We start from the raw sequence: 27,911 nt of genomic DNA on the forward strand, positions 1-27,911 counted from the left end.
ATCACATTTAATGACTAACGGTTGGCTTTTCCCAAGGAAGAACAGTACACCGAGGAAGTTGTCCACCGATGAGCAAGGGTTAACCCCGATCCCATCCCTATGGCAAGGGAATGGAATCGTGGGGGGCTATTGTATGAGCATGATATATAGGCCCAACCCATTAACTTCTGTATACCCAAGAATTGTGGGCCATACTAGTCCAGCAATCAACTACAAATCGAGGACCAGACTGATCAATAACGATAGTGCCTTAAGGGAAATCGCTTGCCAAGAACCAGATGGCAACGAGTGCAAGTTTCAAGACAGTTACATCTATCTTGAGAAGTGAGTCCCATTTGGTAAGGAATAGAAGGTCTAAATTGACCAAATATGGATTGAATTGAAAACTAATGTAAATTTTTAGGGCGAAATTGTATATTTAACCAAATATTAATTTTAAGAGTTAAAGTTTGTGAAGTATATTTTGATTATTTTTCACTCCATGCATCCTTTCTTCTTTTTCTAATGATCATAATTTATAGTATTAGAATAGATAAAGAAACCAAAACTTTTATAAAATTATAATGTTTCATAAGGAAGCAATGCATATGTTTGACTTATCTTAGAATTTCAATTGGTTGGGACCATGCCACATGAAACTAAAAATCTCCCATTCCCCCCCCCCCCTTCTTCTTAGAGCCAAGACTTACATAAAAAAGAGCGAATAATCTATATGAAATTAGTTAGTTTAAAATCATCAGATTGAACTTTCAGAAATATAATGGTTTACTTCATCCAAATCTTGTAAAAATTGTTGCCCATTTTCCCTCATTTCTTCTTTCATTTACCTATGGGAAGGTTTATGTAGATAAAGAACCCAACACTTCATAATGTTGGGCTTTGGGAATGCATATATTTGACGAGGTTAGCATACAATTGAAACTTCACATAAATGCTAGTAAATCATTTTATTTCAAAAGTTTAATTAATATTATTCATTTTTTTTTCCTTTATCTCTTCTTAAATTCTATTGTTTCATTTTGTTCAACCTTTCATCTCCTTCAACCATTCATTTTCTATCCTATTTTCCGACCCCTTTTCCCCATTCTTTCCATGCTCCATCCACACACACACACACAAAAACAAAACAAAACAAAACAAAATAAACAAAAAAAGGAGAAAATTGCATTTTACCACCCTAAACTATACCACTAATTACACTTTACACTCTGAATTTTTCGAATGCATGTTTTCCATGCTCCATCCACGTTTTGCACCCTTGTTATATTTTGCACCATGACGTTAAGTTTTTTGTTAACTTGGATGGAAAAATATGGTACAACATGAAAAGACCTATTTGCCCCTCTTCTCAATGCTTTAAAAACAAAAGATAAATTACACTTTATCACCCTAAACTAGACTCCTGATTACACTTTGCACCCTAAATTTTGAATTTTCATTCAAGTAAACAGAAAACTTAACATAGGGATGCAAAGTGTAACAAGTGTCATAGTTTAGGGTGTAAAACGTGCATTCAAAAAATTTAGGGTGCAAAGTGTAATATAGAGTATAGTTTAGAGTGGTAAAATGTAATTTCCCGGAAAAAAAAGTCACTAGTCTCTCTATTTCTTTGATTTTGTTTCTCAATTGATGAATTTCTATATTGTTTTTACCACTATTTTCCTTCCCACTAATGGTTCTTTATGTTATTGTTGATTTAATTGTCATATCATTTTTTTATTTGCGAGCTTATGCATTTAGGTTTTTGAAGTTTCAATTTTCAATCACAGGTTCTTTCTCTTTCTAACTTTTGTTTGATTTGAGTATGGATTTATAATAAGTTGTTTTGGAAGTGAGAATTTGTGTTTTTATTTTCTAATTTTTAGTGATCTATTTAGATGTTGAACTATGAGGTTTTACTATTTTTTTTTTTAACCCTTTTGGGTGAACAAATTTGTAGTTTTGTGGAGAAAGTACTCTCAATGGTCGTTTTAAAAGTACTCTATAGTGACACTTATTTAGACAAAGGAAAAAAAATTAGTAAAATGAAATAAGCAGACAAGTGACATATTTTAGCTCTTGCAATTGGATTTTTACTATTGGTTTTTTTTTTTTTTTTTTTTTTTTTTTTTAATATAATGACATGTATAGAAACTTAATTATAAGATTTTGCTTAGATTTTTTATTTGATAATCTTTTTCAATGGACAAATTTGTGGTGGGATCAATAAGCTATCAACAAGTTGTTTTTCTAATTAGTCTAGTTAATCATTATTGAGCAACAACTGTTGATATGATATTTTTTGTGTTTGAGCCGTGCTAGAGGCACGAAAAAAATCACATAATTTTTCACCAAATATCTTTTGCTATTTGTATTAGGTCCCACCACAATGCAAATAGCAAAAGTTGCTCAATGAAAATTTTGGTGTTTTGTTTGCAAAGTATTTGATATGGGTGTATTTTGATTTGGTACATATATACAAATGTATTGAGATAAGTAATTTATTCAGTGAAAAAGATAATGATCATACCTTTGTATACTTCAAAAGAGATAAATGTATAATATTAAATGATAATATAGTGGTTTGTGATTAAAAACAATGTATGCAAGTTAAAATTTATTGAATGGAGACAAAACTCTAATTTTCTCTTTCTTTTCCAACTATCATAATTAGAAAAACTTAATCCTTACCATATACTATCGCTAGCAAATTGGCTTATAATAGGAGTAGATGAAAATTTTAAATGAAAACAAAAGTGTGTGTGTGTATATAATATTTTTCTTTTTCTTTTTTATAGTGAACACAAAAATTTCATTAGTTGACAAAGAAAGCTAGAGTTGGGTGAATATTGGGCCTTATTATAATGGGATAAACATTGGGCCTATTTTAAGCATTGGCCCAAACAGAGGAAATAAATCCAAAATTGACTTGCCCATTCTAATAATAAACGAAGATCCTCAGATCATTGGTCAAAACCAATGACCTTCCAGGCCCAATGCCGAGACCATGTCCGAGGAATGTCCAAGCTACCAAGGTAATTCCCAGAGAAGGTGCACTTTTTACTTTTTTGAGGTAGCTTCCTAAAATTTCCTAATGATTCCACAACAGTCTTTGCATCAATTAAGGTCACCTGCCTGGCACCACCACATTTAATGCAAAAGGACAAGTCTGACCAATAAAAAAGTCCCCAGAAGTCTCCATTCGTGATGAAGAACCAGAAAAGGAGAGCCCGATAAGACCAGAAGTTATCTAGGTGGACAAGGAAAAAATACAAAAAAGAATGAGATGGCTTATATAAAAGAGAAGAACAACACATAATATGCAAAGAGAGAGAGAGAGTGTGTGTGTAAAAATTCCATAGCAATATCCATGTAACATCATATCAAAATAAATAAAGAATACTTCATTTTGAATGATTTATGCGTTATTGTCCAAATTTCCAATTGCGGATCAATACAAACCCATAGCATAAATTAGTTGTATCGTTACCTTGCTTAGTGCCCTAAACTACTAAGTTAAGATATCAACACATACAAAAGCATTATGACATCATTTATTTTAGCAAAAAAAAAAAAAAATGTCATTGGTTGGTTTTTCTAAAATTCAAGATAAAGAAAAAAGCGTATTTAAATTAATAATTTAATACATCTAAAATGAAATATTAAAAAAAGTACACATATGACTATTCTTAATGTAAGGACCAGAAAATTTGAATGGCCCAAGCCTACTTAGAGTAGTGGATTGTGCAGTTCAACCTTGGCCCAAATCAATAAAATTTGTAAGAGGAAGGAACGAACAACAACAGAGGGCCTTGCCCGAGGATAAATGCAAGGAAGAAAAAGGTTATATTAAGAAATAGATGAGCATTTAGTTGCCCACAAGCTTGTCTCGATCCCCTTTTTCAGTGCTCCCTTCTTTTTCTTATATACTTCCTCTCCTATCACATCTTCACCCTCCATTCTTACCTAACCCCATCCTTTTATGACACTTGTTACTTTTTATATTTAAGAAGATGGTAGAAGGAACTTGCTTAGCTGTGACTTACACTGTTCAGGTCACTTCCTCATCAATGCGGCTGATTAAGCTGTTGCCCACCATTTAATGCAGATGCAATAGGCTACACCAAGCTAAAAGCTTCCCTGATGTCCAATGACTTCCTTTCACTTCAGGCTCCAGCTCCTACTTAGAACACTATAGAGTATTTTGACTTATCTGTTCCCTTCCTCGAGCGGTTTTCTTCCTTGGACCCATGGCCCGAGGTATTCCTACACCAACGCTGCAACTCTTCAACTTCATCCTCGATCCTTAGGCACCCACAATAGCCCCCTAAAACTTTCGCTATTTGTTTATGAGACAAAAGCGAAGTTTTAGTCTCAAAGGTAAAATACGCATGTGCCATATGCATTCCCACGTATCAATGTCCCTTCATCTGTCTTTCGCACGCTCTTGGTGCTTCAGAATCCACGATCTCACATTTATGGTATCAGGCAGCTGTTTGTCTCCCCACGTTCTACGGCTCGATCAATATCCTACGGTCCTCATTTCCCCTCATTTATGGGCAGGAATTTTACCGCTCATCTTTTCACTCCTATAAAAGGAGGACTTAGAGCTGGCTGAGGCTCATTTTGAACATTCTGGCGATCTAAGTTGAAGAGAAAAAAAGCTCCTGAGGAGAACTTTTCGCATTTACTCATAGGTGTGTTGGTTTCCCTATCTGTTCTTCTTAATAAGTTTAACACTTCATACCATAAAACTCCATGGGTAGATACTCTAAGTTGGTGGACACTGCCAAGGCTAGGGTAGTCTTTAGGTACAATATAGGATCCCCAATAGTGTTGAAATCCAACATTGTAAGGAGGGTGAGTGGTTGGTCTTAAATAGACCTTCTGAGTCCGTGGTCATTCCTATGATCGCCTTCATTGAAGGTGGGATGGAACTTCCTGTGAGAAGGGTAACCTGAGATTATCTCATAAACTATAGGTTAACCCCAACCCAGTGTTCCCCTAACATCTTTAGGATACCCGGGTGCGTAGATGTGCTTGCTCACTCCCAAGTGCAGGAGATCGTAGCAATATAATTCTCAGAGTTCTGAGGTCGAACCACAAGGAGCAGGATAGATTCAAAGACAATATAATTAAACAAAAATTTGGGTAAAGAAGAAAAATACTTTTGCTTGGTGATTGTTAACAACAATAATAATAAAAACTAATTTAAATCAATAATGTAAATACTAGGGTATTGGGGTGTTTCCCTGTATCGATATGAAATTCTTTGTGATCTAAGAAAATATCTATTTCATAATTGATCGTTCTTATACAATTAAAAACTTATGATTTGGTTGAACTGAGACAATTCAAGAACGCATGATAACCTCGATTAATAATGCGGTTAGAAAAGTTTTCAGAAAAACCCATTCACTTTAAAACCTAATTTCTATTTGAAACTATTAGAAATTCATCTAAACAATAAGAAAAACATGATTGAACTTATTGAAAGCATGGAAGAACTAATACATCAAAAGAAATCTAATTGAACAATCAAATATGTCATTGATAAAATCCTAGAAAGAATCACATTAAATATTCATACCGTATAGAAGAAACATAACCCCTAGCCCTAGCAAAGAGTTTACGCTGCCATTAGAGAAAGGAAAATACAAGGTTTTCTCTCCAAAATTCGTTCTCCACAGCCTCCCTTCTAAACCCTAATGTCTAAGTGTCCAAAGAAAATAAAACATTTAGTATTTTAATTTCCGTCCAGGTTTACAGCGGTAACTTGTGAGTTAATTTCGGCCTTCAAATATTGAGAATTTTGAAAAACTTAAAACTGGAAAGTTGTAGATATTTAAGTCACGGTTCCAACCCATCTATCCTTGTATCAATTGGATTTTTGAGGAGAGATATACGCCCAAAATACTGATCAGTGCTCAAATCAGATTTTTCCTTTTCAGATTCTGCTTCTTTGATTTCTTTCCTTATTTGAAACTTCCAATCATGGTAGACGATCCAAGCACTCCAGCTGCACCTCCTTAGACATTTAAGCATGGTCCTTTAGCTCCACTTTAATTCTAGTTTGGCCTCCATTCTCTCACAAATTCCTGTAAATTCATCTTTCTTACATAATTTTCTGAAAGTAGAAAATTACACACAATGAATAGCATTTTATTCAAGAAATTATGTAAAGATAAATAATAGGGACTAATGCAAATCATGGCTTAATTATACAAATTAAGCATAATAATAAGGAGATAACGCCCATATAAATATATAACAAGTATACATTTTAAGGCGTTATCAAGATGCAATAAACTGTAGAATGGGGACTAACCTTACCTGGCACGATGTAAACTGGGTGTACAACTGCCTGAAAGGGGAAAAAACCAAATATTACATGAAGTGTAGGGTTCCCGCCGTTAGGCTAGTCTCCTACCTGCCTGACTCAAGCAAAGGCATGGATGGGGATTTTCTTCTTGTCTCGAGAGGCTAGCATGATGGAATACATTGCCCTACCCAGGAAGGGGAACCAGGTAGGGTTCCCGAGGACCGGAGTGATATTTAGGATTTTTAGTTAACTTCGTTCACATGAAAGTTCTTCATTTATCCAGTTCACTAACAACTTTTCTTATTTATTTATTATAATAGAATACCATATCGCCCCAACTAAGCATTTGGTGAACTTCAAAGACCTAAACAGGATCCTTAGGTTAGAAATATTTCTGCATAAGGACGGACAGCTTAGGGTAGCCCACGTCATCCTTGGGTACACACCATTCACCAAACGCTTCCAAAGTCCAAAGAACGTTATGAGAGTCAAGGACCCTCACTTGGCTCTAATTGACGTAGCAATACCAGGTTTTTTGCTGACAGAACCTTCTCCTGAGGGGACCCACGACGCTCAGCTCCTAGCCCCCCTAGCTGCCAGACTCATCTATTCACAAGAACCACCCATCCCATCAGACGACTAGTCCAGGGAGTCTTCGTTCGAGTTTGTTCAAGAAGTGACAAACAAAGATTTTGAAGTTTTTTACCACCCAAACGCTCCGTGCACATCGCAACCTCATACATCAGTAGACATGGGCTTTGAGGAAAAGACACCAGATCTTCTTGCCCTGCTCACAGCCCACGCAGGGGCCTTTTCCCTAGCTGTGGCAATGGTACCTCATCCACCCACCCCGGCAGCTACACATACATCTCCTTCTGATGCCAGGGACAAGAAAAGAAAAAGGGCCCAGGGAGGCAAAGACGACGAGGGTACTGAGGAAGGGGAGATAACACAGTCCTCCCATCAGCCCCCAACTAAGGAAGCTCGGACCGGAAAGAGGCAATCAAAGAAGTCCACTTCCTCTGGGACTTCCAAAGAGATTGGAGGAGACCAACCAAAGAAGGCCTCCATCTGGGGGGCCATTTTTACTCTAAGCTCGAGCAACCTAGTGCTGGATGATGCCAACCTGAGGGACCCAAAAAAGGGTAGCTCAGGCCTGGAGAAGGCACTGTGTTTGCCAGAAGATATGGTAGAATTGAAATCATTTAGGAAGCGCGAAGTCTTCCTTGCTTTGAAGCAAGATTTGGCTAAGGTACAGGACTGATCCCATTTGATTGCTCTACATTAAAACTTTATGTACACTATATGACACTTGTGCATTTTTTTTTTTTTTTTTTTTGTTGTGTGTAGGCCGTCCAAGCTGCCTTCATAACTGAGGAATGGGTCGACCATTCCCTAGATGTGGCCAGGGATGCCAAGAACAAATTGGAGGTTGCCGAGAAGGCCCACTTGGATGCGAACAAAAAGCTTAGGGAGACTCTTGCCCAGTTGGCCGAGGTGGAAAAGGCCCACAAGAATGCAGAGTTTGCCTTTAAGGGCTACGAAAAATAGGTAGCAAACGCCTTAGAGGCCCAAAAGAGGCCGAAAATAAAATGGCCCTTATAGTTGTGGAGCTGAAACAACTAAAAAAGCAGTTACAGACCAAGGTGGCTGAGAAAGCTAAGGCTGAGCAAGCTGCATATGATGCGGGCATGACCAAAACGACAGAGTGCTTCACTGCCCAGCTCAGAGATGTCACCCGTGCCTTCTGCTTAAAGGTGTGGGGCTAAGCCATGAACGCTTCAAGGGTGAGCACTGAATTAGAGCTTCGGGCTCCTGATAAGGTGCACTACCCTCCGGCTCTGCATTTGGCCCCCACACTCCCTCAGCCTCCAACAGATCCCAACTCTGCTCCCCTTTCTTCCTCGGCTCAGCCTGGTGACGCTCCCTCTTCCACTTCATCCAAAGGCAAGGAGAAGAGAAAAGAAGTTCCAACTCTAGTGGATGTGACAGATGTGGAGGCTGAAGAGGAAGCACCCGAGGTGGAGCAGTTGAAGAGAATGAAAAAGGACAAAGGGTCGGAGAAGAAAGGGACCAAGGAAAAGGAGCCAACAGTTTAGCTTAATCTTAGACTAGGAAAGACTTAAGTAATTTTTGTAATAGGCTGTATAGCTAGTGCCCCCCTTTTCCTTGTTTTTGTACCTTAGCTCTGCTATTTTTAATGAAAAAGTTTGAAGTTTAACCTTTTTCATTTATTTTAATACTTGTACATTTCTTTACTATTTACTTTGCGTTAGTTATTTTACATATCATGTCAGCTTACTTCATTCATAATGATCACACCAGGGCAATTTACAATGCTATCATAACATAAAGAGTAAACTAACTTATGGATTTTAAGCAAATTATCACTTGAAACTTACTTGAAATTGGACTTGGAACTTTCAAAGTGAACTTGCTGGCACTACTCCAGAAACCCGAGGAAGTCCCCATGGCGTTTACTTCCCCGTCCCTTTAAGCAACCTTTCTCACGGTCCATCTAGTTCCCCACTTGTGACCCTAGGAGCTATGTCAGACCCGAACTCCATTCAACCTAAGGAGCCAGACAAGACCTGAGCCAGACAAGACTTAGGTTATGTTTAACACTTAGAATATTTAACAGACCAATTATCTCTATAGACGCATCCATAACAAGATATAACCAAGCAAGATATGAATGGCAACAAAATTGATTAATAATAATAATGCCGTAGATTGTTTACATTCCAAGGGCGAGGAATTACATTTTCATCCAAATCTTCCAGATGGTAGGCCCCAATGCCAGCAATGGAAGTGATTCTATATGGCCCTTTCCGGTTAGGGCCTAATTTTCCTTAGGCAGGGTTCTTTGTTGTCCCCACCACTTTTCTCAAGACCAGGTCTCCTGGAGCTAATGACCTAGAATCCACCCCCTTATCATACCCTTGCTTAAGCTTATGTTGATAATATACCATCTTTACCATTGCTACCTCTCTTCTTTCCTTGGCCATATCAAGGCTATCAAAGAGTAGATGGTTGTTTTCTTCAACATTGAATTGATCCGTTCTCAGAGTTGGGAATCTAGATTCAAGGGGGATTATTTCCTCTGAAGGTCATTGAAAAGGGGTCTCCCCCGTTGATCTTCGGGGTGTAGTACAATAAGTCCATAACACGTGGGATAGTTCATCCATCCATTTTCCCTTAGCGTCATCTAACCGTTTCTTCAGTCCTAACATTATAACTTTATTGGTGGCCTCGGCTTGCCCATTTCCATGAGGATAAGCAATTGTAGAATACCCGTTCCTAATCCCTAACTCCCCACAATATCTCTGAAAGGCTTTGTTGTCAAATTAAAGACCGTTATTCTGAGATCAGTGTGTGAGGAAATCTAAACTTGGTGACAATGTTCCTCCAGATGAACCTCTTAGCATTCACATCCCTGATGTTGGCAAGGGGCTCAGCTTCCACCAACTTGGTAAAGTAATTTGTGCTGATGAGGAGCCATCTTCAGTTCCCTATAGCTCGGGGAAAGGGTCCCATTATATCCAAGCCCCACTGAGCGAATGGCCAGGGGCTAGACAAAGGATTTAGTATTCCCTCTGGCTGATGAATAGTTGGGGCGTACCTCTAACATTGGTCACACTTCTTCACATAATCCTGAGAGGTTTTTCGCATGCTAGGCCACCAGTATCCCTAGGTGAGGGCCTTACGCACTAAAGACCTTCCTCTTGTATGACTCCCACAAATACCCTCAGGCAACTCTTCCAATAAAGGTTCCACCGCTTCTGGATGCACACAAAGCAAATATGGCCCTAAGTACGAGCGCTTGTACAACTTCTGTTCCTCAGATAACTAGTAGCGAGGGGCACTTCTGCGCACCTTCTCTGCCTCACACTTGTCTTTAGGCAACGATCCCTATTTCAAAAAGGTTACTATGGGGTCCATCCAACTCGGCCCTACATGGATGCTACACACCCCTATCAAAGGTGCCCCTGTAAAACTTGAGCTATCCATCTCCTCAATAACAACAACCTGAGGAAGACTTGATTCTAGTGAAGTGGCCAACATTGCTAGAGAATCTGCATAAGAGTTTTGTCCCCTTGGGATTTGCTTCACAATAAAATTCTTAAACTAAGCTCGGGCACTCTACACTTTAACAAGGTACTTTTGCATCCTTTCATCCCGAGCTTCAAAGTCACCATTAACTTGGCCCACGATCAGCCTAGAATCCAAGTATAGCTCAACCATTTCTCCTCCCAACAGCCTGACCATAGCCACCCTTGCTAGCAAGGTCTCGTACTCGGCCTCATTGTTGGTGGCCGAGAATCCCAATCATAACAATTTCTCTATTATCAGCTTCTCGGGGGTGACCAACACAATCCCTACTCCTACCCTCTTTTCAGTTGGAAGCTCCATCTGTATAAACTTTGCACGAGGGGACAACATTGGCCAACGTGACCAATACTCCCATCACAACCTTCTCTTCCTTAGGGACACCCTCGATGAACTCTGCTACAAAGTCTGCTAAGACCTGTCCTTTTACAGCGGTCCAAGGCATGTACCTGACATGTACCTGACATCATAGGCTCCCAGCTTAGTTCCCCATTTAGCAATCATGCCAGTGTAATCAGATTTCCTTAACAGGGCTTGCAAAGGGAGCTGAGTAAGCACCACAATGATATGGGCTTGAAAGTAATGAGGTAGTTTCCTAGTGGCATGCACTATGGCCAACACTGCCTTTTTCAAAGGAAGATAATGCATTTCAACCTCCTGCAGAGATTTGCTAACATATTAGACGGGCCTCTGAATTCCGTCCTTATTCCTAACTAGACAAAGCTAATAGCATAGTTGGTGACTGCTAGGTATGCATACAACACTTCCTCCTTGTCGGGTCGAGAAAGTATCGGTGGGTTAAACAAGTACTATTTTAGGTCCTCAAAAGCCATTACACATTCCTTGGTCCATTGAAAATCCTTCCACTTATGAAGCAGCTAGAAAAAAGGACGACACATGTCCACAGACCGAGAGATGAACTTATTTAAGGATGCTGCCATCCCAGTCAACCTCTGCACCTTCTTGGGATTCTAAGGAGGATGCAAACTATTAATAGCCTTGATCTGTTCTGGGTTGACTTCAATTCCGCAGTGAGTAATCATGTAACCCAAAAATTTGCTCGACCTGACCCCAAAAGAACACTTAGATGCATTCAGGTGTAGTTTATGCTCTCTCAAAACTAAGAAAGTCTCCCCTAAATCGGCCAAATGCTCATTTATCTGCTTGCTCTTAACTACCATGTCATCAATGTATGCTTTCATGCTCCTCTATCTGTATCACCATTCTCTGATAAGTGAATCCTGCGTTTTTGAGGCCAAAGGGCATCACACGATCATGATAGTTCCCATTGGGGGCACAAAAGACTGTCTTCTCCTAGTTAAACAATGACAGAGGTATCTGATGATAACCCTGGAAAGCATCCAAGAAACTTATCCGAGGATGCCCCACCGTGCGTCCACCAGTTGGTCAATTCTAGGAATGGGGAAAGGGTCTTTTGAGCAGACTTTGTTCAAGTTAGTAAAATCCATGCACATTTGCCACTTCTCGTTTTTCTTTTTAACCACTATGGTATTGGCCAGCCACTCGGGGTAGAAGTTCTCTTTAATAACTCCAGCCTGCTTCAACTTGTTCACCTCTATTCTAATTGCCTCAGCGTGATCTTTGGATGACCACTGAGGAGGTTGCTTATGAAGCACAGCCTCGAGATTTACGTTCAACTGGTGACATACCAACTCTAGATCAATTCCTGGAATGTTGTACACATTCCATGCAAAAACATCAATGTTTGCCTTTAGGAACTTCACAAACTCTGCCTTTTCTATGGGCGGCAACTGTGAGCCCACTTGGAAATAATGCTCCCGATCCAGCCCTATTATCACCTTCTCCAATTCCTCAGATGATTCTCCTGATGTCTCAATCTACTACCCCCCTGCAGGCCCCTTTAGTTGTAATGGGATTGGATTTTTAGTCGTCGTGGCAAGAACTGAAGACCGTTGCATTATTGCTGAAACCAAGCACTACCTAGCCATGGCCTAATCACCTACTAACTCTCCCACTCTCCCCCGAGTAGGGTACTTGACCTTCAGATGTAATGTTGAGGGCACTGCGCCCACAGCGTTGAGCCAAGGTCTAGCCAGGATAGCTGTGTATGGGGAGAACGCCTCTACTACTATGAAATTAACTTAGACCTCCATATTAACAACCTGTACCGACAGTCTTAACATTCCTCAGGGGACCATCATTTTGCCATCAAAACACATCAGCGGTGAATCATACTTGTCCAGGTCCTCGAGCCTCAAGTTTAGCCCCATGTACAAATCTAGGTACATGATCTTTGCTCCACTTCCTTGGTCAACCAGTACTCTCTTCACATCATAGCCCCCAATCCTAACAGTAACCATTAGGGCGTCATCATGTGGTTGGAGGGTTCCCTACTTATCCTCCTAAAAAAAACTCAGGGTAGAGGTGACCATCACCCGTGCTCTTTTGGGAGTCTAATTATCAGCCTCCATATCATAACCCCCACCTACTGACATAATCCTAGTGCCCAAAGTCTCATCATTCCCTGGCTTGGCAAGAATTACATTGATAGTGCCCTATACCGATGGAAGGGAACCTCCTTTATGAAATTTAGCTCCCATGTGGCTAAATTGCCCTGTAGGTTGATGTAGAAATTGGTTGAGCCTTCCTGCCTTGGCCAATTGGTTCAGGTGATCTCGCAAGGTTTTGCAATCCTCTATAGTATGCCCTCAGTCTTGATGGTAATGGCAGTAGAGGTTTTGGTTTCTTTTGGACGGGTCCCTGCCCATCTTATTGGGCCATTTAAAATAAGGCTCATTCTTAATTTTCTCCAGTATGTGATATACCGGTTCTTTAAACAATGAGTTAACCAATTGAGTTCCTAAGGGCAACGTTTGATTAGGAAACTCCCTTCGGGGGCGATTGCCCTGGTGTCCGCCTCCCTGAGAATCCATCCTCTCCAAGAACATCTTAGCCTTCCCTTTTCCTTGCACTTGGTTATCTTCCATCCGCTTATACTTATCTATGTGATCCATGAGTTGACACATGTTCGAAGCGGATTTCATCATCAACGACTTCCTCAACTCATGCTCTGTGGGGAGCCCAACCTTAAAAGTCCTCATGGCCACATCGTTAAAGTCTCCATCAACTTTGTTGTATGTTTCCTAGTATCTGTTCGAGTAAGTCTTGAGGGTCTCCCCCTCTCTCATTGACATAGATAGCAACAATTCTAATGGTTTGGGGACCCTACTGCATGTTATAAATCTAGCCCCAAAGACCCTGGTTAGCTCCTCGAAAGATCATATTGTCCCCTCCCCTAAGGCATCAAACCAACGCATAGCCATAGGCCTAAGACTGGAGGGGAACACTTTGCACATTAAGGCCTTATTGTTGGCATGAATCGCCATCTTCTGATTAAAGTGACTAACATGCTCCACAGGGTCGGTCTTCCCATTGTAGATGGCAAATGTCAGTTGAGAAAATTGTCGAGGAAGTCTAGCCTTGTTAATTCGTCTAACGAAGGGTGATTTGGAAATCTGTTGTAGGGCCTTACTCATTGCATCATTCCCCCCGCCGTGGTGGGAAGGCCTCTTCTCACAGTCATGACTGCTCCTCTCCCACCTGTCTCTGTGCGTAGAGGTTGAATAGGACTTGCCGGACGGGGTTCTAAACCTGTGGCAGTATGAACAATCCCTGCTTCCTCTAGAATCACCACTTAGCAGGGGAGAGGGGCTTCTCTTTTCACGCTCCTTGTGCCTCAGTTTGTTGCGCAAGCGGTCTATCTCTTGTTGCAACTTTCGCGTTTCCTGATCATATGAGGTGTGGCTCATAGTATTTGAGTGACTCTGCTCGGTACGCTCAGTGGGGTAAGACTCTACCACAATACTTAAGGTATGCTGCCTATCTCTCTTGCACTCCAAGTTAACAAACTGGTTTTCCCTCCGGGAGTCAACTAACTCCTCCCTATCTTGGCCTATGTTAGCCATAAGTACTCAGGACAGATCCTCCACAACTTGTTCCCACAAATGGCACCAAATGTAAGGACTAGAAAATTTGAGTGGCCCAAGCCCACTTAGAGTAGTGGATTGTGCAGTTCAACCTTGGCCCAAATCAATAAAATTTGTAAGAGGAAGGAATGAACAACAGAAAGCCCTGCCTGAGGATAAATGCAAGGAAGAAAGAGGTTATATTAAGAAATAGATGAGCATTCAGTTGCCCACAAGCTTACCTGAGGAGGCTATTACACAAGAGTTATACTATTCACTTTCTTCTCTCAATACTCTACTTTCTTTTTCTTCTTTTTTGTCTCAATCCCCTTTTTCAATGCTCTCCTCTTTTTCTTATATACTTCCTTTCCTATCACATCTTAACCCTCTATTCTTACCTAACCCCATCCTTTTATAACACTTGTTACTTTTTACATCTAAAGAAAATGGTAGAAGGAACTTGCTTTGCTGTGACTTACACTGTTCAGGTCACTTCCTCATCAATGCGGCCGATAAAGCTGTTGCCCACCATTTAATGCGGATGCAATAGGCTACACCAAGCTAAAAGCTTCCCTGATGTCCACTAACTTCCTTTCTCTTCAGGCTCCAGCTCCTACTTAGAACATTATAGAGTATTTTGACTTATCTGTTCCCTTCCTCAAGCGGCTTTCTTCCTCGGACCCATGGCCCAGGGCATTCCAAAACCAATGCTACAACCCTTCAACTTCATTCTTGGTCCTCGAGCACCCACACTTAATATTTCATAAAATAAATATATATTATATCACATTATAAAATAATTATATATTCTCGTACGGGGTTTGTGACCAGTATATTCCAATAGGCTTTGAGCCTTTGACTCACTTAATAATGCTATATCAACTATTTATTTTTTCCAATTTAATCTAATGAATTTGAACTCATTCAATAATATCATATCAACTATTTTTTTTTTTTTTTTTTAAATAAATTTTGGCCAAAAGGAGGAAGTAGAAAAGAGAGATTCCAACTAATGATTTCCATCTCATGATCCTTAGGACCTCGAGTGATTTGAAGTTATATCAACAATTCACATCTTTTTGGTTTTTTTTTTAAGAGAACAGTATTCTTATTCTCTTAATCATACATAGACATTCCTACGTATTGGATTAATGCAATATCCATATCCAATTACTTCTATTTCTATAAAAAATTAAAAATTATCAAATAAAAAAGTCGACAAGAATGTCCCGTGTACTGAATACACAACCTCAGTTTTCTTTTCTGTACTCCACATGGTGAGTCTGATTTCCTAAATTAGAAACATGTTCACCAGCTAGTCGCATGTGAATTGGGAGAGCAGGTATTTGCATGTTGTCATTTCTTGGTCATCATTATCTACACCACCATATCCACTATCACTATGGACCATTAATTGGAGCTCACATTCTTTTCCAGAATATTGTCTTATGAATCATGATTAGAGACTAGTAATTATTTTATCATCTATTCCACAATAAGGATACTAGCGAGCGAGAGAAAGAATGGTTTGGAAGAAGGGATACTTAGATGTAATCTTGGTCCCAAGTGGATTATTGATCATGTTTGTTTACCATCTTTTCCTTCTCTATAGATGCTTAAGATTTCCTGAGACCACAGCCATTGGCTATGAGAACCACTACAGAAAAGCTTGGGTTGAGAAAATGCTGCAGGTACCTCTCTTCACTAGAAAATAGCATTCCTCAACTCAACATGATTTACCTTTTTCCACCACAATAACTTTAGTGGGTACTTGCTGCAGGTTGAAGCTAAGGAAAGAGGTCCATGTCTAAGTGTGATCTCCAGCACCATATCAGCTGCAACTTTCTTTGCTTCAACCTCCCTGGCTTTAAGCTCTCTTATTGGGACCTGGGTTGGAAGCACTTCAAATGATTTCTTCAAGAGTATTTTCGTATATGGTGACACAGATCCATCCATCATTTCTGTCAAATATGTTAGCCTTCTGTTTTGCCTCTTACTATCTTATGCTTCTTTTCTCCAATGTATAAGGAGCCTCGTCCGTGCAAATTTCCTTATCAGTATGCCAAATAGTGATGTCCCAGTGGAGTATGTGCAGATGGTACTGATACGGGGAAGTGCTTTCTCGTCAGTTGGGTTACGGGCAATTTACTTTGCAACCACATTACTGCTGTGGATATTGGTCCAATACCAATGTTTGTTACTTCAGTGGCTATGGTGGTGATTTTGCACTTTCTTGATACAAACTCAACTCCATTGCATCACTTTCAACCGGCCAAGAGTCGTAACTTGTTGAGGAAGATAGGTCAGAATATAACTGCAGTCTCAAGGGTTGTTGAGCACCAAAAAGGATTGCATGGTGATGCGAGCACTACTACTTCTGGTGCTCAAACATGATCTTCACTTTGATTGAAAAGAGGGAATTATCATCACCTGCAGGAACTGGGATTGATAATTGTGATCGAGTTCACTAGAAACAAGCATGTAGAATATTTGCTTTTCAAGGCTTTAAATTGGCTATACAACTTTAAAGCCCCGGGACTTCAAAAGGGTTTGGAGCTTTTTATGTAGTGAATCTCCCCATGGTCTGCAAGTAAAAACGTAGCAGCTACTGTATCTGAATGTAATGCTAGTAAATTTCCTCAATTTGACATTCTGTTGACAAGGTATAATTTAACTATCCTAGCTTAATAGCTTTAAAACCATATAACAACAATAGTAAGCATCTCAGATCAGGAATCCAGAAAGTAAAATTACACTAACAATGTATGAAAACCTCATTTATTCCATGACTACATAATGATTAATGTGCTATCGGGATATAACATATAAATATATAATGCACGTTGTGTGCTTTCAAGGAGTTTACGCCATTGAGAAAATGGCTTGGAACACACAATTCATCTTCTTCGGAGTTCCTCCTAACAGGAGAAACTTGATTTGGAATTGCAAATAAAAATAATGCATATTTATTATGAATCAAAGTAGCAAAAGCAAAAATTTAAGAAGGGTGTTGGGCTCTTGTGGCTTCATCCGATGTTTCATTCCCCTTTAGTAAACAATAATTACTCAAAAACAAGATCTAGTGAACTCTAGGTTGCCAATATGATGAATCAGAAAAAGACATGCATAGATTAATTTGTTGGCTGTCTACATTTTTTAATACTTTAAAATGAAATTTAGAGTTAATTGCACTTTTTCTGTGCAATTACAATGTCCTCAACGATGCATAATAAACACTTTTACCAGATGCTGCTAGGTTTTCAGTTAAATTTAACAGCAATGTCAAATTTTTTTTTTTTGAAAAACATATCTAACAGAAATCTGTATTTTTTGTTCAATTTGACAGAAATCCGACAGTAAGGAACGAAGTGCTTAATATCAACAGCTAAAGGGAGCACAGTTCAATTTTGAAATTTAGGTAAACACTGCAACTGCACTATAGTTAGGGAGGAGTGCAAATTACCCAAAAATTAAAAAACCATAAACAAATTACAAACATCCTTCCACATTACATCACCTCTAAGGTAAGGTCAAGGGTGAGAATTCAAAAGATTCAGTTTGAAGAGCCCATTTTGCCATGAAATAAAGAACAGAATTCATTTCCCTGTACAAGCAACAAGACTAATTTTAGCATTCTACACTTCTTTAAATCATCCCTCCTTGATCATCACCAAAACCAAAAATGGTTCAGTCAAAAAATTTACATTGGCTTTTACAAACTATTTCATGTTCTACAATAATAATCTAGTGCAAGGAGGATAGAGTACACAACTATCAAAGAGTAAAAACTATGTTATGAAAATGCTCAAGTAATTTTTATTAGATCTTTTCTACAAATTCCAACACTTTGATTTCAGATCTCTTCCATTATTGTGTATCATTTGAACTTTGATCCCCCTTGCTGCTGCTTATCTCAGTGGTATCTGTGGCAATCTCAACCGTTGAATTTGGTGAGCCTAACCCCTCATCACCTTTGCTTTTATTTTCTTGATTTGTAGAATCCTCCATGAAGGAGTTGATGGCAAGCTGACCAGAATAAAGGAATAATCCGACAGAGTTGATGCCAAAAAGAAATGTTGCAAGGTAGCACAACCCATTTACAATAGTCCTGCCAACAGCAGAAACAAAATTGATAATGAGTTTCTTCACAATTTAAAATCAGGATATTCAGGAAGAAGTTGTAGGATCTACCTTATGGTTATGGTTATCTGGCGTACCTGGTAAGTGGGAAAAACAATATGAAGTTAAGATTATACAATGACTTTTGCAAGACATAGCAAACATCTTTGAGATTTTCATAAACAGGCGAAAATACCATGTATTAGGTAAAAATAACTTAAAAGGTGTTTTATTGGGGGTTTTCTTTTATTAATTAGCTTTGGAAAGTCTTTCTTATGCATGTGTGTTAAAACTGATATCTCCCTCTATATTCTTTTCTTGTGGAAAACAAATTGAGTACTAAGAAATATGTATCTTGCATGTTTCACATTGTTATTCTAGTATACAGGTGATGCTTCTTGCAATTATATAATACTAAGCAAAAAGAGTTCTGGTGTTCTCTCTCTAAGAGATACCAATAATCATCCATTGCAAACCTAACTGCTTATGGTGTCTTAGTTCAAGTTCCATACAAATGTACTTATCAAAAGAAAAAAAAAAAGAAAAAGTTCCATACAAATGCTGTCTAAAAAGTTCATATCTATGCAACATCAATTGTTTGTTCTGCAAAATGTGCATATAAAAGCACATACACAGAAGTGAATTCATAACACCTACTATTTTCAGAACCACCAACGTAAGCCATAGCGTGTATTGAATAAGTACACCTGAATTTCCAACTAACGCCATTTAGTGATAACTATGCTAATTGCAAAACTAGTATCTACTATCTACAACCAGGCTTCATGTATATTACTCACTAGGCTTTCACAAAGGCAATTACTCTGATTTTATTTTTGCATATATCATGATTATATAGCCAAAGGTCATCTTTGGAAAATATTTCACAGAGTAGCGTTTTTTGTTTGGACGGCAGTTTTGGGAAATATTTTGATGATTGGTAATTTACACAAGAGGGAAGATGTGGATTCTAGATTGGTGTTACATGTGTGATAGCAATGGAGAATCAGTAGATCATCTTTTACTATATTGTTCTATTGCAAATAAGCTATGGTCAATGGTGTTCGCCTTGTTTGGTATTTACTGTGTAATGCCAAAGTTTGTGGTGGAGCTTTTAGCATGCTGCAAGGAAAGTTTGTTCGTCATTGTAATGGTGTTATTTGGATGGCTGCCCCTCATTGCTTGATGTGGTGCATTTGGTGGGAGAGAAACAACCGGTGCTTTGAGGATTCAGAAATGATAGTAGCTGATCTTAAACTTTTCTTCTTTAGAACGTTGTCTGATTCAGACTGATTGGATGTGCTTCGTTGGGGAAGCCATTCTATTTTGTCAAACTATGATTTGATGGATGTTTTTAACTTAGGATGTTTGTAACTTATGTACTTGATTGTTATGATCCCCATCTGTATACGTCGTGTATACTTGGGTGATTTTTTATTATTATTATTATTATTATTATTATTATTATTATTATTATTATTATTATTATTATTATTATTATTATTTTATGATTGAATAGAATTTACATTACTTATCAAAAAAAAAAAAGGGAGTAACACACTACTGGCAAATTGTGGTCTAATGTGTGTACTGGAGCCAAGGTACACTACTGGGGGAGAAAAAGAAAGAGCAGAGATATTGCAGAGTGGTGCCCCAGAGAAATTAATCATTCAGATAAAGAAAGAAACCTCATCTATGGTTGCATTAATAATGCTGTTGCAGCTGCACCAGGCTAAACTTCATTTTTCAAAGTAAGGAGAGCTCAAATATATTTTAAACAATCTATGAAGTGAAGCGCAGAAGGACAACCCACAGCCCTAGGTCAATGCTGCTTCTTCCTTCAATGAGGGAAGTACATCTTACCTTTAGTGTAGAGTTTGCATTTTTCTCATTCTTGCAAGTTTTAATAATGAGAATCAACTAAGCATATGAACCAAACATTGAACAACACAAAACAATCAACTTTTTCACTTCCGTTGGCACCCATTCAATAAAGACAAAGTATAGGAATTTTAGTTGTTCAAATAATATGAGCAGGAACCTGACAGTCATAGTTCCATTTGCATTAATTGAAAACCCATATGGTCAAAATCAATCTGCAAAAACAATTGAACACTGATAATGAAAAAGTAAGAAACTAAGAACAAACCGAGAAATTATCTGCAATTGTCTGGCGATTGAGAGCTGCCTCAATAGTAGTAGTGAACTTGTAAAGAATAAGCGCAATAACACCTGCTGATATTCCACCCAACAATGCTTGAAGAGGTGAAGGTGGAGAGTTAGCTTCAACAGGACTCGACCCCATTGCTTTCAATGCATCCACGGCCTCCTCCTTCAATGACTTCTTCACTCCTGAAGACCTAAATTTCTAGACCCGCCAAATCCACTTCATCAAAATCCAAACTCCAAGTACACCAGTAATAAGTAAAAACAACACACAAGGCAAAGATACGATAAAATTTGAACGTATCATGTCCCTTCCCTAATGATTGCTTTTGTCTAAGACACTAATTAGTTTTTAGTGCAGACAATATTCAAACCAAGTCTCTTATTTGACAACAAAAGATTTTAACTGAAACCAATCTCATAAGGAATTGAATTCAAGCATAATACCAGAATTAAAATATGTAGAATTGAAGTGAAATGAATACTAAATAAAACCCAGTACTCCGAAGGGTAAACTGAGTTCCCATAACACATGCAAATGTCACAAAATGAAAATCTAACCAAAACCCAGTTTGTAAAAAAACTCAAACAGAAGCACATTAACAACACAGTAAAATGTAAAATTCAAAAGAAATGAATGAAAAACAAGAAGAATACCAGTTCTTTGGCTCGCTTAGCGCGGCGGCGGACAGAGCGGAAGAGGAAAACAGAGATAGCGCCGGTGAGGAGAACGCTGGTTGCGACTTGGATAGTAGAAGGGTTGTCTGTGGTGGCGAAAATGGAAGGAAAACTCGGTGGGAGCTCCATTGGACCCTCCTCTGGTTCAGGAACCTGGGCGAGCAATGGTTCGGGTCTGACTGGAGGGAGGGCTGAGACATGGTGAGGAGTAGTGGGTCTGTAACTGTAAGGGAAGTTTGAAACAGGAGATGATGAGAGAAGAGAGGGCTTGTAAGGGTGAGAGTGAGAGTGAGGGATAAGGATGTTGGTAGCGAGAGAGTGGTAGGAATAAGAGTAAGAAGACTGCAACATTTGAGTGGTTTTTTTTGGTTTATGGTTATGTCACTTTGGTTCTTCTTGATGATTTGTGTCTCATGAATCAAAATCTTTGTTGGGTGTTCCTTTTCTGAATGGATGATACTACAATGATATCTTGGGTTTTTGCAGGTTAGATTTTGGTGGGGAATCCAGATATGATATATATAATATCTGGCATGTATTTTAGATTTTTGCCTTTTTATTTTATTATTATTTTTTGAAATATAAAAATAGAAAAGGCTTTTTTGGCATTTTTCCTTTTCTTTGAGATTATTAGAAATAGGGTTCTCTAAACAGGTGTCCAAACCAACCCACCCGATGAACCGATCCATATTTCATTTGTCGACGACGACAGGACGAGTGGTTCAAACTTCAAAACTTATCTCAAATGAGTTTTGTGTCAAATTTTTATCTTGGAAATCCATTGAACTTGACTTATTAATCGAAAAAGCCCAAAACCTTTGGAACATCCAAATTGGTGGAGATTGCCAACTAGATCTTGGGGAGATCTCGTGATCTCTGACCAAATCTAATGGAAACACTCCTTATTATTATTTCCAAATAGTTTTGACACCAACTGCTACTTGTGAACAATCAACCCAAACTCGAATCAAATTGTTACTTCTCTTCAGTCGATAGCTAATTTCGTCTTTTTCCACTCAATGTGATCGAGCCGAGTTTAGGTTGAGTTCAAAACCAACTCAAATAAACTCATGGACACACCTAGTTAGAAAAACAAGGAGAGGTGGTTTTTGGCATTTGGTAATATATGGTTTTCTTATTTTATAAACAACGTTTGCAACATTATGTAAGAAAGAATGCATAATATTTAGAACAGAGCAAATCATCCGATAGTTAAGAGGGGAATTACAGATGAATGTGCTGAATTTTATTAATATTTCAAATTCAAAATTTCACAATTTTAAATTAAAAAATTTTTCATTAAAACTTCTAACTTTTTTATTGTAGTAAAGAAAAAAAAATATTTTGAATACTTAAAAAGTACATTAGATTGATTGTGCAAAAGTTTTTTTTTTTTTTTTTTTTTTAATATTTTTCTGGACAGCTATTGACAATTATATGAGAAAGATTTATAAAATTTAAATTAGCAGACCATCAAAACAGGCAACAGAATCGAAATTTAGTCATTATTTACAAATTCCCATAGTACATATCATAAAATTGCAAAACGGAAAAGAAAAAAAATTAAATCGTTTACATAAAATTTATTGGATTAACCTTGGATTTTAACCCTCATAGCTTTATTTCCATTCGTCCTATAGCAATTCCTTCAATTTTTGCTTGTCCTGTACATTTGGGCTCTGAGTCTTGCTTTGGAGGAATTGCTTACAGTCCCAATGTACACCCATGTAAAATTCAAGAATTGTAAAATACCAAAGAATAAGTGTAGCATATAAAATATTCAGCAAAAAAAAAAAAAATGTAGCATATAAAATCATTATGGATTAGATACATGACCATGACACCCAGCCTAATTCTAAGGTTAAAGCCTCATACGTTTTTGGTAGGTCTTCAGCAATCATGTTTTGGGCTATTGATTTGGACAGAAGTCCTCAGCACTCTTGCCTCATATTTGATGCCACAGATCTAGCCCAAAACTTGATTTGTGCCTTCATGTCTTCTGTAGACGCCTTGGGAGCCCAATTTGGAATTGGAGGAGGGGCACAGCTTTGCACACACCATGCCTCAGAAAGATAAGGCCTCCTCACCTTATCTTGGTCTAAATCCTCATGCAGCTTCTGTTGCAAACCAGGAAGTATGTTAACCACACTTGGGCTTAAATCTTTGTCAAATGTGAAGCCCAAGTCCTTGAATCCTTGCACTTCTTCAATTTCAAGATCACTTGGGCTCTTCTTCGACTTGGTTTGATTAAGGTATCGCCTCCTCATTTCCTTGGTGCAGTTTGATTTAATGGTTTCTACCTCCAAGTTCCTTGGTGGTCTACATCTTGGAAGACTAGAACTGTGTGTCAAGCACTACAAATCCAGAATGTAAGTTACATTATGAATTAAAAAAAGAAGAAGAAATGACATAGTTTACTGAAAAATGACATACTAGAAATTTGTGTCATGCACTACGAAGTTCAAATCCAGAACCATCACAATTGCACAGTTTAGCTTATTCAACTCAAGCCAGATGATAGAAGTAACTAAGAAGTACAGACAATCAAACACTCTAAAACCCCAGTGTATCCATACATGTAAGTAGCACTCCTACATTCTTATCCTCGGTGTGTTGGAAACAGAAAATATATGTCTATAAATAAATAAATAAATGATAACTAAATACATAAAAGTAATATGCCTAAGGGCATTGGTTGACATTTCCCATATATATATTCAATGTTTTAATTTTTCAAGAATTATCATGTCAAAGTTTGTGTTTTCGTGTTCTTGTCCATGTCTCTTGGTAATATAAAGTGCTGTATAGCCTGACAAGTAATAGGATAGATATCTTATATAGAAAAATAAAAATTATTACAAATATTGGAATTGTTATCATAACTATTTAAGTGGTATTGTGCTGTGTTATCTCATAAGCTCGAAGTGATTTTTTACTATGAAAAGGAAGGAACTACAAGAGTTAACTATTCATGAGGACGACCTATGATAGCTTTGGAAGTTGGTGATTATTGTACCTTATGTTGCTGAACGTTAGGCGATGCTTTCCTAGTACATTTGCTCATTCTAGGATCACTTTCCTCTTCTTGAACCATTTCTTTCCTCCACATATCAAGTGGTAGAGATGGTGTTCTAAGCAAATTTTGACGCGTTGCTTGGCAACTCAATTTGGTACTACTGCCATCATTTTCCTTTTCTTGAATTCCTTCTCTCCTCCCTATACATGTTGGAGACTGCATTGGTGTTTGAAGCAAATTCGGATCCACTGTTTGCAGATTCAACTTTCTCATAGTGCGATCACTTTCTTTTTCTTTAGTTCCTTCTTCTCTCCCTAAACAAGATGGTAAAGATGGAGTGCGAACCAAATCAGGACTGGCAAAATCATTATCTTCTGTGAGCTTCCTTGTCAAGGAAGTGTTTTCCCCATTTAAGTTCTTCACCACTATCTCTTGACCAAAATTTGAGGAAGGACAAAGATCAGAATGGCACTTAAACATCCTTGTTTTTCTATAAAGCAAGTTCTCAAAGAACCAACTTTCCTCCAAAAGATCCACTGCTTCTACCTTTTCATCTCTACTTGAAGAAGACTCAAAAAGGTCATCAACATGCTCCATCCTAGCTTGCACAACTAACCCCTCAACAAGTTAAAAGCATCCACATGGGCTTTCTTTGTGTCTCTGATTATATGCTATCTACTAAAATATTCAAAGCCCATGTGGGATATAAATAAAACCATGTGCATTGGACTTGGAACAAGGTATATTATATGAGGAAAATGGTAAAAATTGTGAAGATGTTTGATGAGATGCTCAAATAGAGAGATGTGAATTGAAGTGAAATATGGGGGACAGTTGGTTGCTTAGATGACGAATGAAGCTGTCATGACAGCAAATTTCCCATGTGATGGCCTACTTGTTTAGGAATAAGTTTAGTGTCACACATTTTGGCATAACAAATGCCACAACTCGCCACATAGCAAGTTGTGGTTGGTAGAAGGGTGATGATGGGTCCATGTGGAGACATCCCTCCACCAACCACAACTCGCCACATGGGTGAGTTGTGACATTTGTTGTGCCAAAATATGTGACACTAGACTTATTATTTGTTTATGCACCTGCTCAAAAGGATCCTTGTTCTTTGAATTTTTATTTTTTTATTTTCCATTTCTGACAGCTAAGGTTCTAGACTTCTAGGTGTTAATCTATTGGAAAAATAGCCGCAAAGAAATTTCTTTTATAAAATTGTTAAGCGGTTAGGACTAGGAGGCACTCTAACTTGTAGAGAATTGCAAAGAATCCATGTTTTTTAGCGGAAATAGGGGCATTGACCTTGAACGTTGCCTTGTTCAACTGATGTTGAGTTTAGGGCCTAAGTCATGGTCACAGAAATGTAGTCGTAGACCTTGGCCCAAAAGGCACCACATGGCTGATCTTAGGCCCAGTCAGTGAGGAGCAAATATGAATAATTACTATCGATATTAGTAATGAATTGATTGGAATTATATTTGACGTGAATGGATTCTTGTACAACTCGAAAATTTCTTAACTTTTCTTTTCTTTCTTTTTGGTTTGTTTACAAGAAGCTTGGGAGGAGGGATTCAAACCGAAATTCTTTCTATATAGGAAATTAAATAATGTCATTGAACGACACACTCATTTTTTTAAAAAAAAATTAATTTAATTTTGGCTCATCAATGTATTTTAATATTACCAAAAAAAAAAAAATGCTATTCACAAAAAAATTATAAGAACTTTCTATAAAAATGACATGGTGGTAGGTTTCCCTAAGACTATACCTGGGTTTGGAGATCATTGCTCAAGCTAAAGGTTGGGGATGGTACAAAAAATTTCCTTTGGCATGATCTATGGCCACCCAGATTACACTTTATTTCAATGGCATGGACCTAGGGTTATATATGATGCTGCTAGTCATTTGGTCTCACTAAAGGTTGTTATGAAGTAAGGTTTGACACTTTGACTACTATTCTTATTAAGCTAAAGGTTGGGAACCAAGAATTTCAGAACAGCCAGTCATATAGAATTCCTCATTTGAATTGGAAAAACCTTTGGTCCCTCAAACTCCCATACAAAGTAATTGTTTTTTTTTTTAATGGAGGCTTAGCCACAAAGCTCTTCCTCTTAGAACAGTTTGTCCAAAAGACACATAAAATGTGACACTGTTTGCCCCTCATGTAAACCGAGGATGAAACATTTGACATGCTCTTTCACAAGAGTAGTATAGTGGAGCTTTGATCTAAACCTAAGAGTAGAAAGACTACAAACCTTGCCAATTGATTCCAAGGTTAACAACCTGGTCCAACGAGATACAATCTGAAAGGGATCCTGCCGTGTCCCAAGGCAGGATCACTACTACTACTGGGTGATCACATTGCAGATTAGCCGTATGGATTGCCTCAAGAAGTTGTTTAGTTCAATAAGAATTCCTTTCAATAGGAGATTACATTGCCTTAGGTTCGGTATTATCCTTTATTGTTATTTAATTTTATCTTGGGAATGATTGTTATCTTATCTATCTGTTACGGCTAAGATTTGATTACATGAGTTGTTATCTGATTATGTATTTAAATTGAGCAATGAGAAATAAGAGGCGGTAGAGAAATTAAAACCCAAATTCCTGTTTCTCCCTTTTGTTCTTGGAGATTATACCCAGATAGTAGTGTTCCTACAGTATTGGCTACTACACTTTGAGTCTCTCTGAACCATTTGGAAAAGCAGTAATGAAGCTGCTTTCAAAGATAATACACCTGACACTAGAAGGTGATAACCAATTGGGCTACAAGGCCCTTAGTACAAGAAAATGCATGTCTTCTTCAGATTTCTAAACTAAAACCTTTTATTTCTTGTTGCATTAGTCATGGCGAGTAGTACTAGAAGTCAATGCTGATATTAAAAGAACGTATATGAAACATTTAAAGGATGCTAAAAACGATTAGAGATATTATGCTTACATGAAAAATGGTAGATGCTATAATCAAAACATATCATGCATGATGCATCCTCTAAAACATACATTCAACTTTTATTTGAGAGATTTGATAGAACCAGAATGAAAGAATGTAATAATAGTACTGTTGAACATGTCAATTATTTGTAAGTTATTGCAAAAGAGTCTGTTGTTCTAGGAAATCTAATTCTGATAGGATCTAATTCCTCATAGGACGCAAGTATCTTCAATTTTTTATAACTTGCCTGACTCATGGGAATATATAATAATCCCTGTAACTATGAAAAAATTATCAACTCTTTTGGGGATAAAAGTAGAAAGAAGTTCTAAAAGAACACATCTAAATCTCTCATAATAGTTGTTTCTGCTAGTGAACCCTTAAAGAATGGAATCCGTAAAACTGAAAAGAAAAATTCTTTCTAAAAGTTTCGAAAGCAAAGGAAAGAATTTGAAAAATAATGATAAGAATAAGTGGAGTAGGGGGAAAATGATTTAAGGTAAAAAAAAAAAAAAAAAAGGTTATTATCAAGCTAATTGTTGTGAAAATAAAAATAGCAACAATACCAACAAATTTAATTTTGAAGACTCCGAAGATATAGTTTGTGTGATATTGAATCACTTTTAGTT

General features: G+C 37.9%; 2 protein-coding genes and 1 pseudogene across 2 annotated transcripts; all 3 read right to left on the minus strand.

Moving 5' to 3' along the window:
* Positions 1–10,697: 10,697 nt before the first annotated feature.
* LOC115956633 lies at positions 10,698–13,929 on the minus strand (annotated as a pseudogene).
* Positions 13,930–17,938: 4,009 nt separating this feature from the next.
* Positions 17,939–21,823, minus strand: LOC115957436. The gene is made up of 4 exons (XM_031075674.1): positions 21,301–21,823; positions 20,627–20,845; positions 18,550–18,575; positions 17,939–18,466 (listed from the first exon to the last, which is right to left on the minus strand). Exons 1-4 carry the CDS (start codon positions 21,670–21,672, stop codon positions 18,226–18,228), a joined length of 858 nt encoding a protein of 285 aa, XP_030931534.1. The 5' UTR covers positions 21,673–21,823; the 3' UTR covers positions 17,939–18,225.
* A 1,112-nt stretch (positions 21,824–22,935) lies between these two features.
* Positions 22,936–24,934, minus strand: LOC115958585. The gene is made up of 2 exons (XM_031077016.1): positions 24,338–24,934; positions 22,936–23,675 (listed from the first exon to the last, which is right to left on the minus strand). Exons 1-2 carry the CDS (start codon positions 24,932–24,934, stop codon positions 23,253–23,255), a joined length of 1,020 nt encoding a protein of 339 aa, XP_030932876.1. The 3' UTR covers positions 22,936–23,252.
* Between the last annotated feature and the right edge of the window lie 2,977 nt (positions 24,935–27,911).

This window comes from Quercus lobata, chromosome 8 (assembly GCF_001633185.2).
Source record: "Quercus lobata isolate SW786 chromosome 8, ValleyOak3.0 Primary Assembly, whole genome shotgun sequence".
NCBI classification, from domain to species: domain Eukaryota; kingdom Viridiplantae; phylum Streptophyta; class Magnoliopsida; order Fagales; family Fagaceae; genus Quercus; species Quercus lobata.

Excerpts from the sequence above, each read along its gene's own strand:
- LOC115957436 (XM_031075674.1), bottom strand. The coding sequence starts at position 21,672 with ATGTTGCAGTCTTCTTACTCTTATTCCTACCACTCTCTCGCTACCAAC. Across the intron at positions 20,846-21,300 it reads CTAAGCGAGCCAAAGAACTG|AAATTTAGGTCTTCAGGAGT; the intron begins GTATTCTTCTTG and ends TGGCGGGTCTAG. Across the intron at positions 18,576-20,626 it reads CAATTGCAGATAATTTCTCG|GTACGCCAGATAACCATAAC; the intron begins GTTTGTTCTTAG and ends CCCACTTACCAG.
- LOC115958585 (XM_031077016.1), bottom strand. The coding sequence starts at position 24,934 with ATGGAGCATGTTGATGACCTTTTTGAGTCTTCTTCAAGTAGAGATGAA. Across the intron at positions 23,676-24,337 it reads CTAACGTTCAGCAACATAAG|TGCTTGACACACAGTTCTAG; the intron begins GTACAATAATCA and ends CTGGATTTGTAG.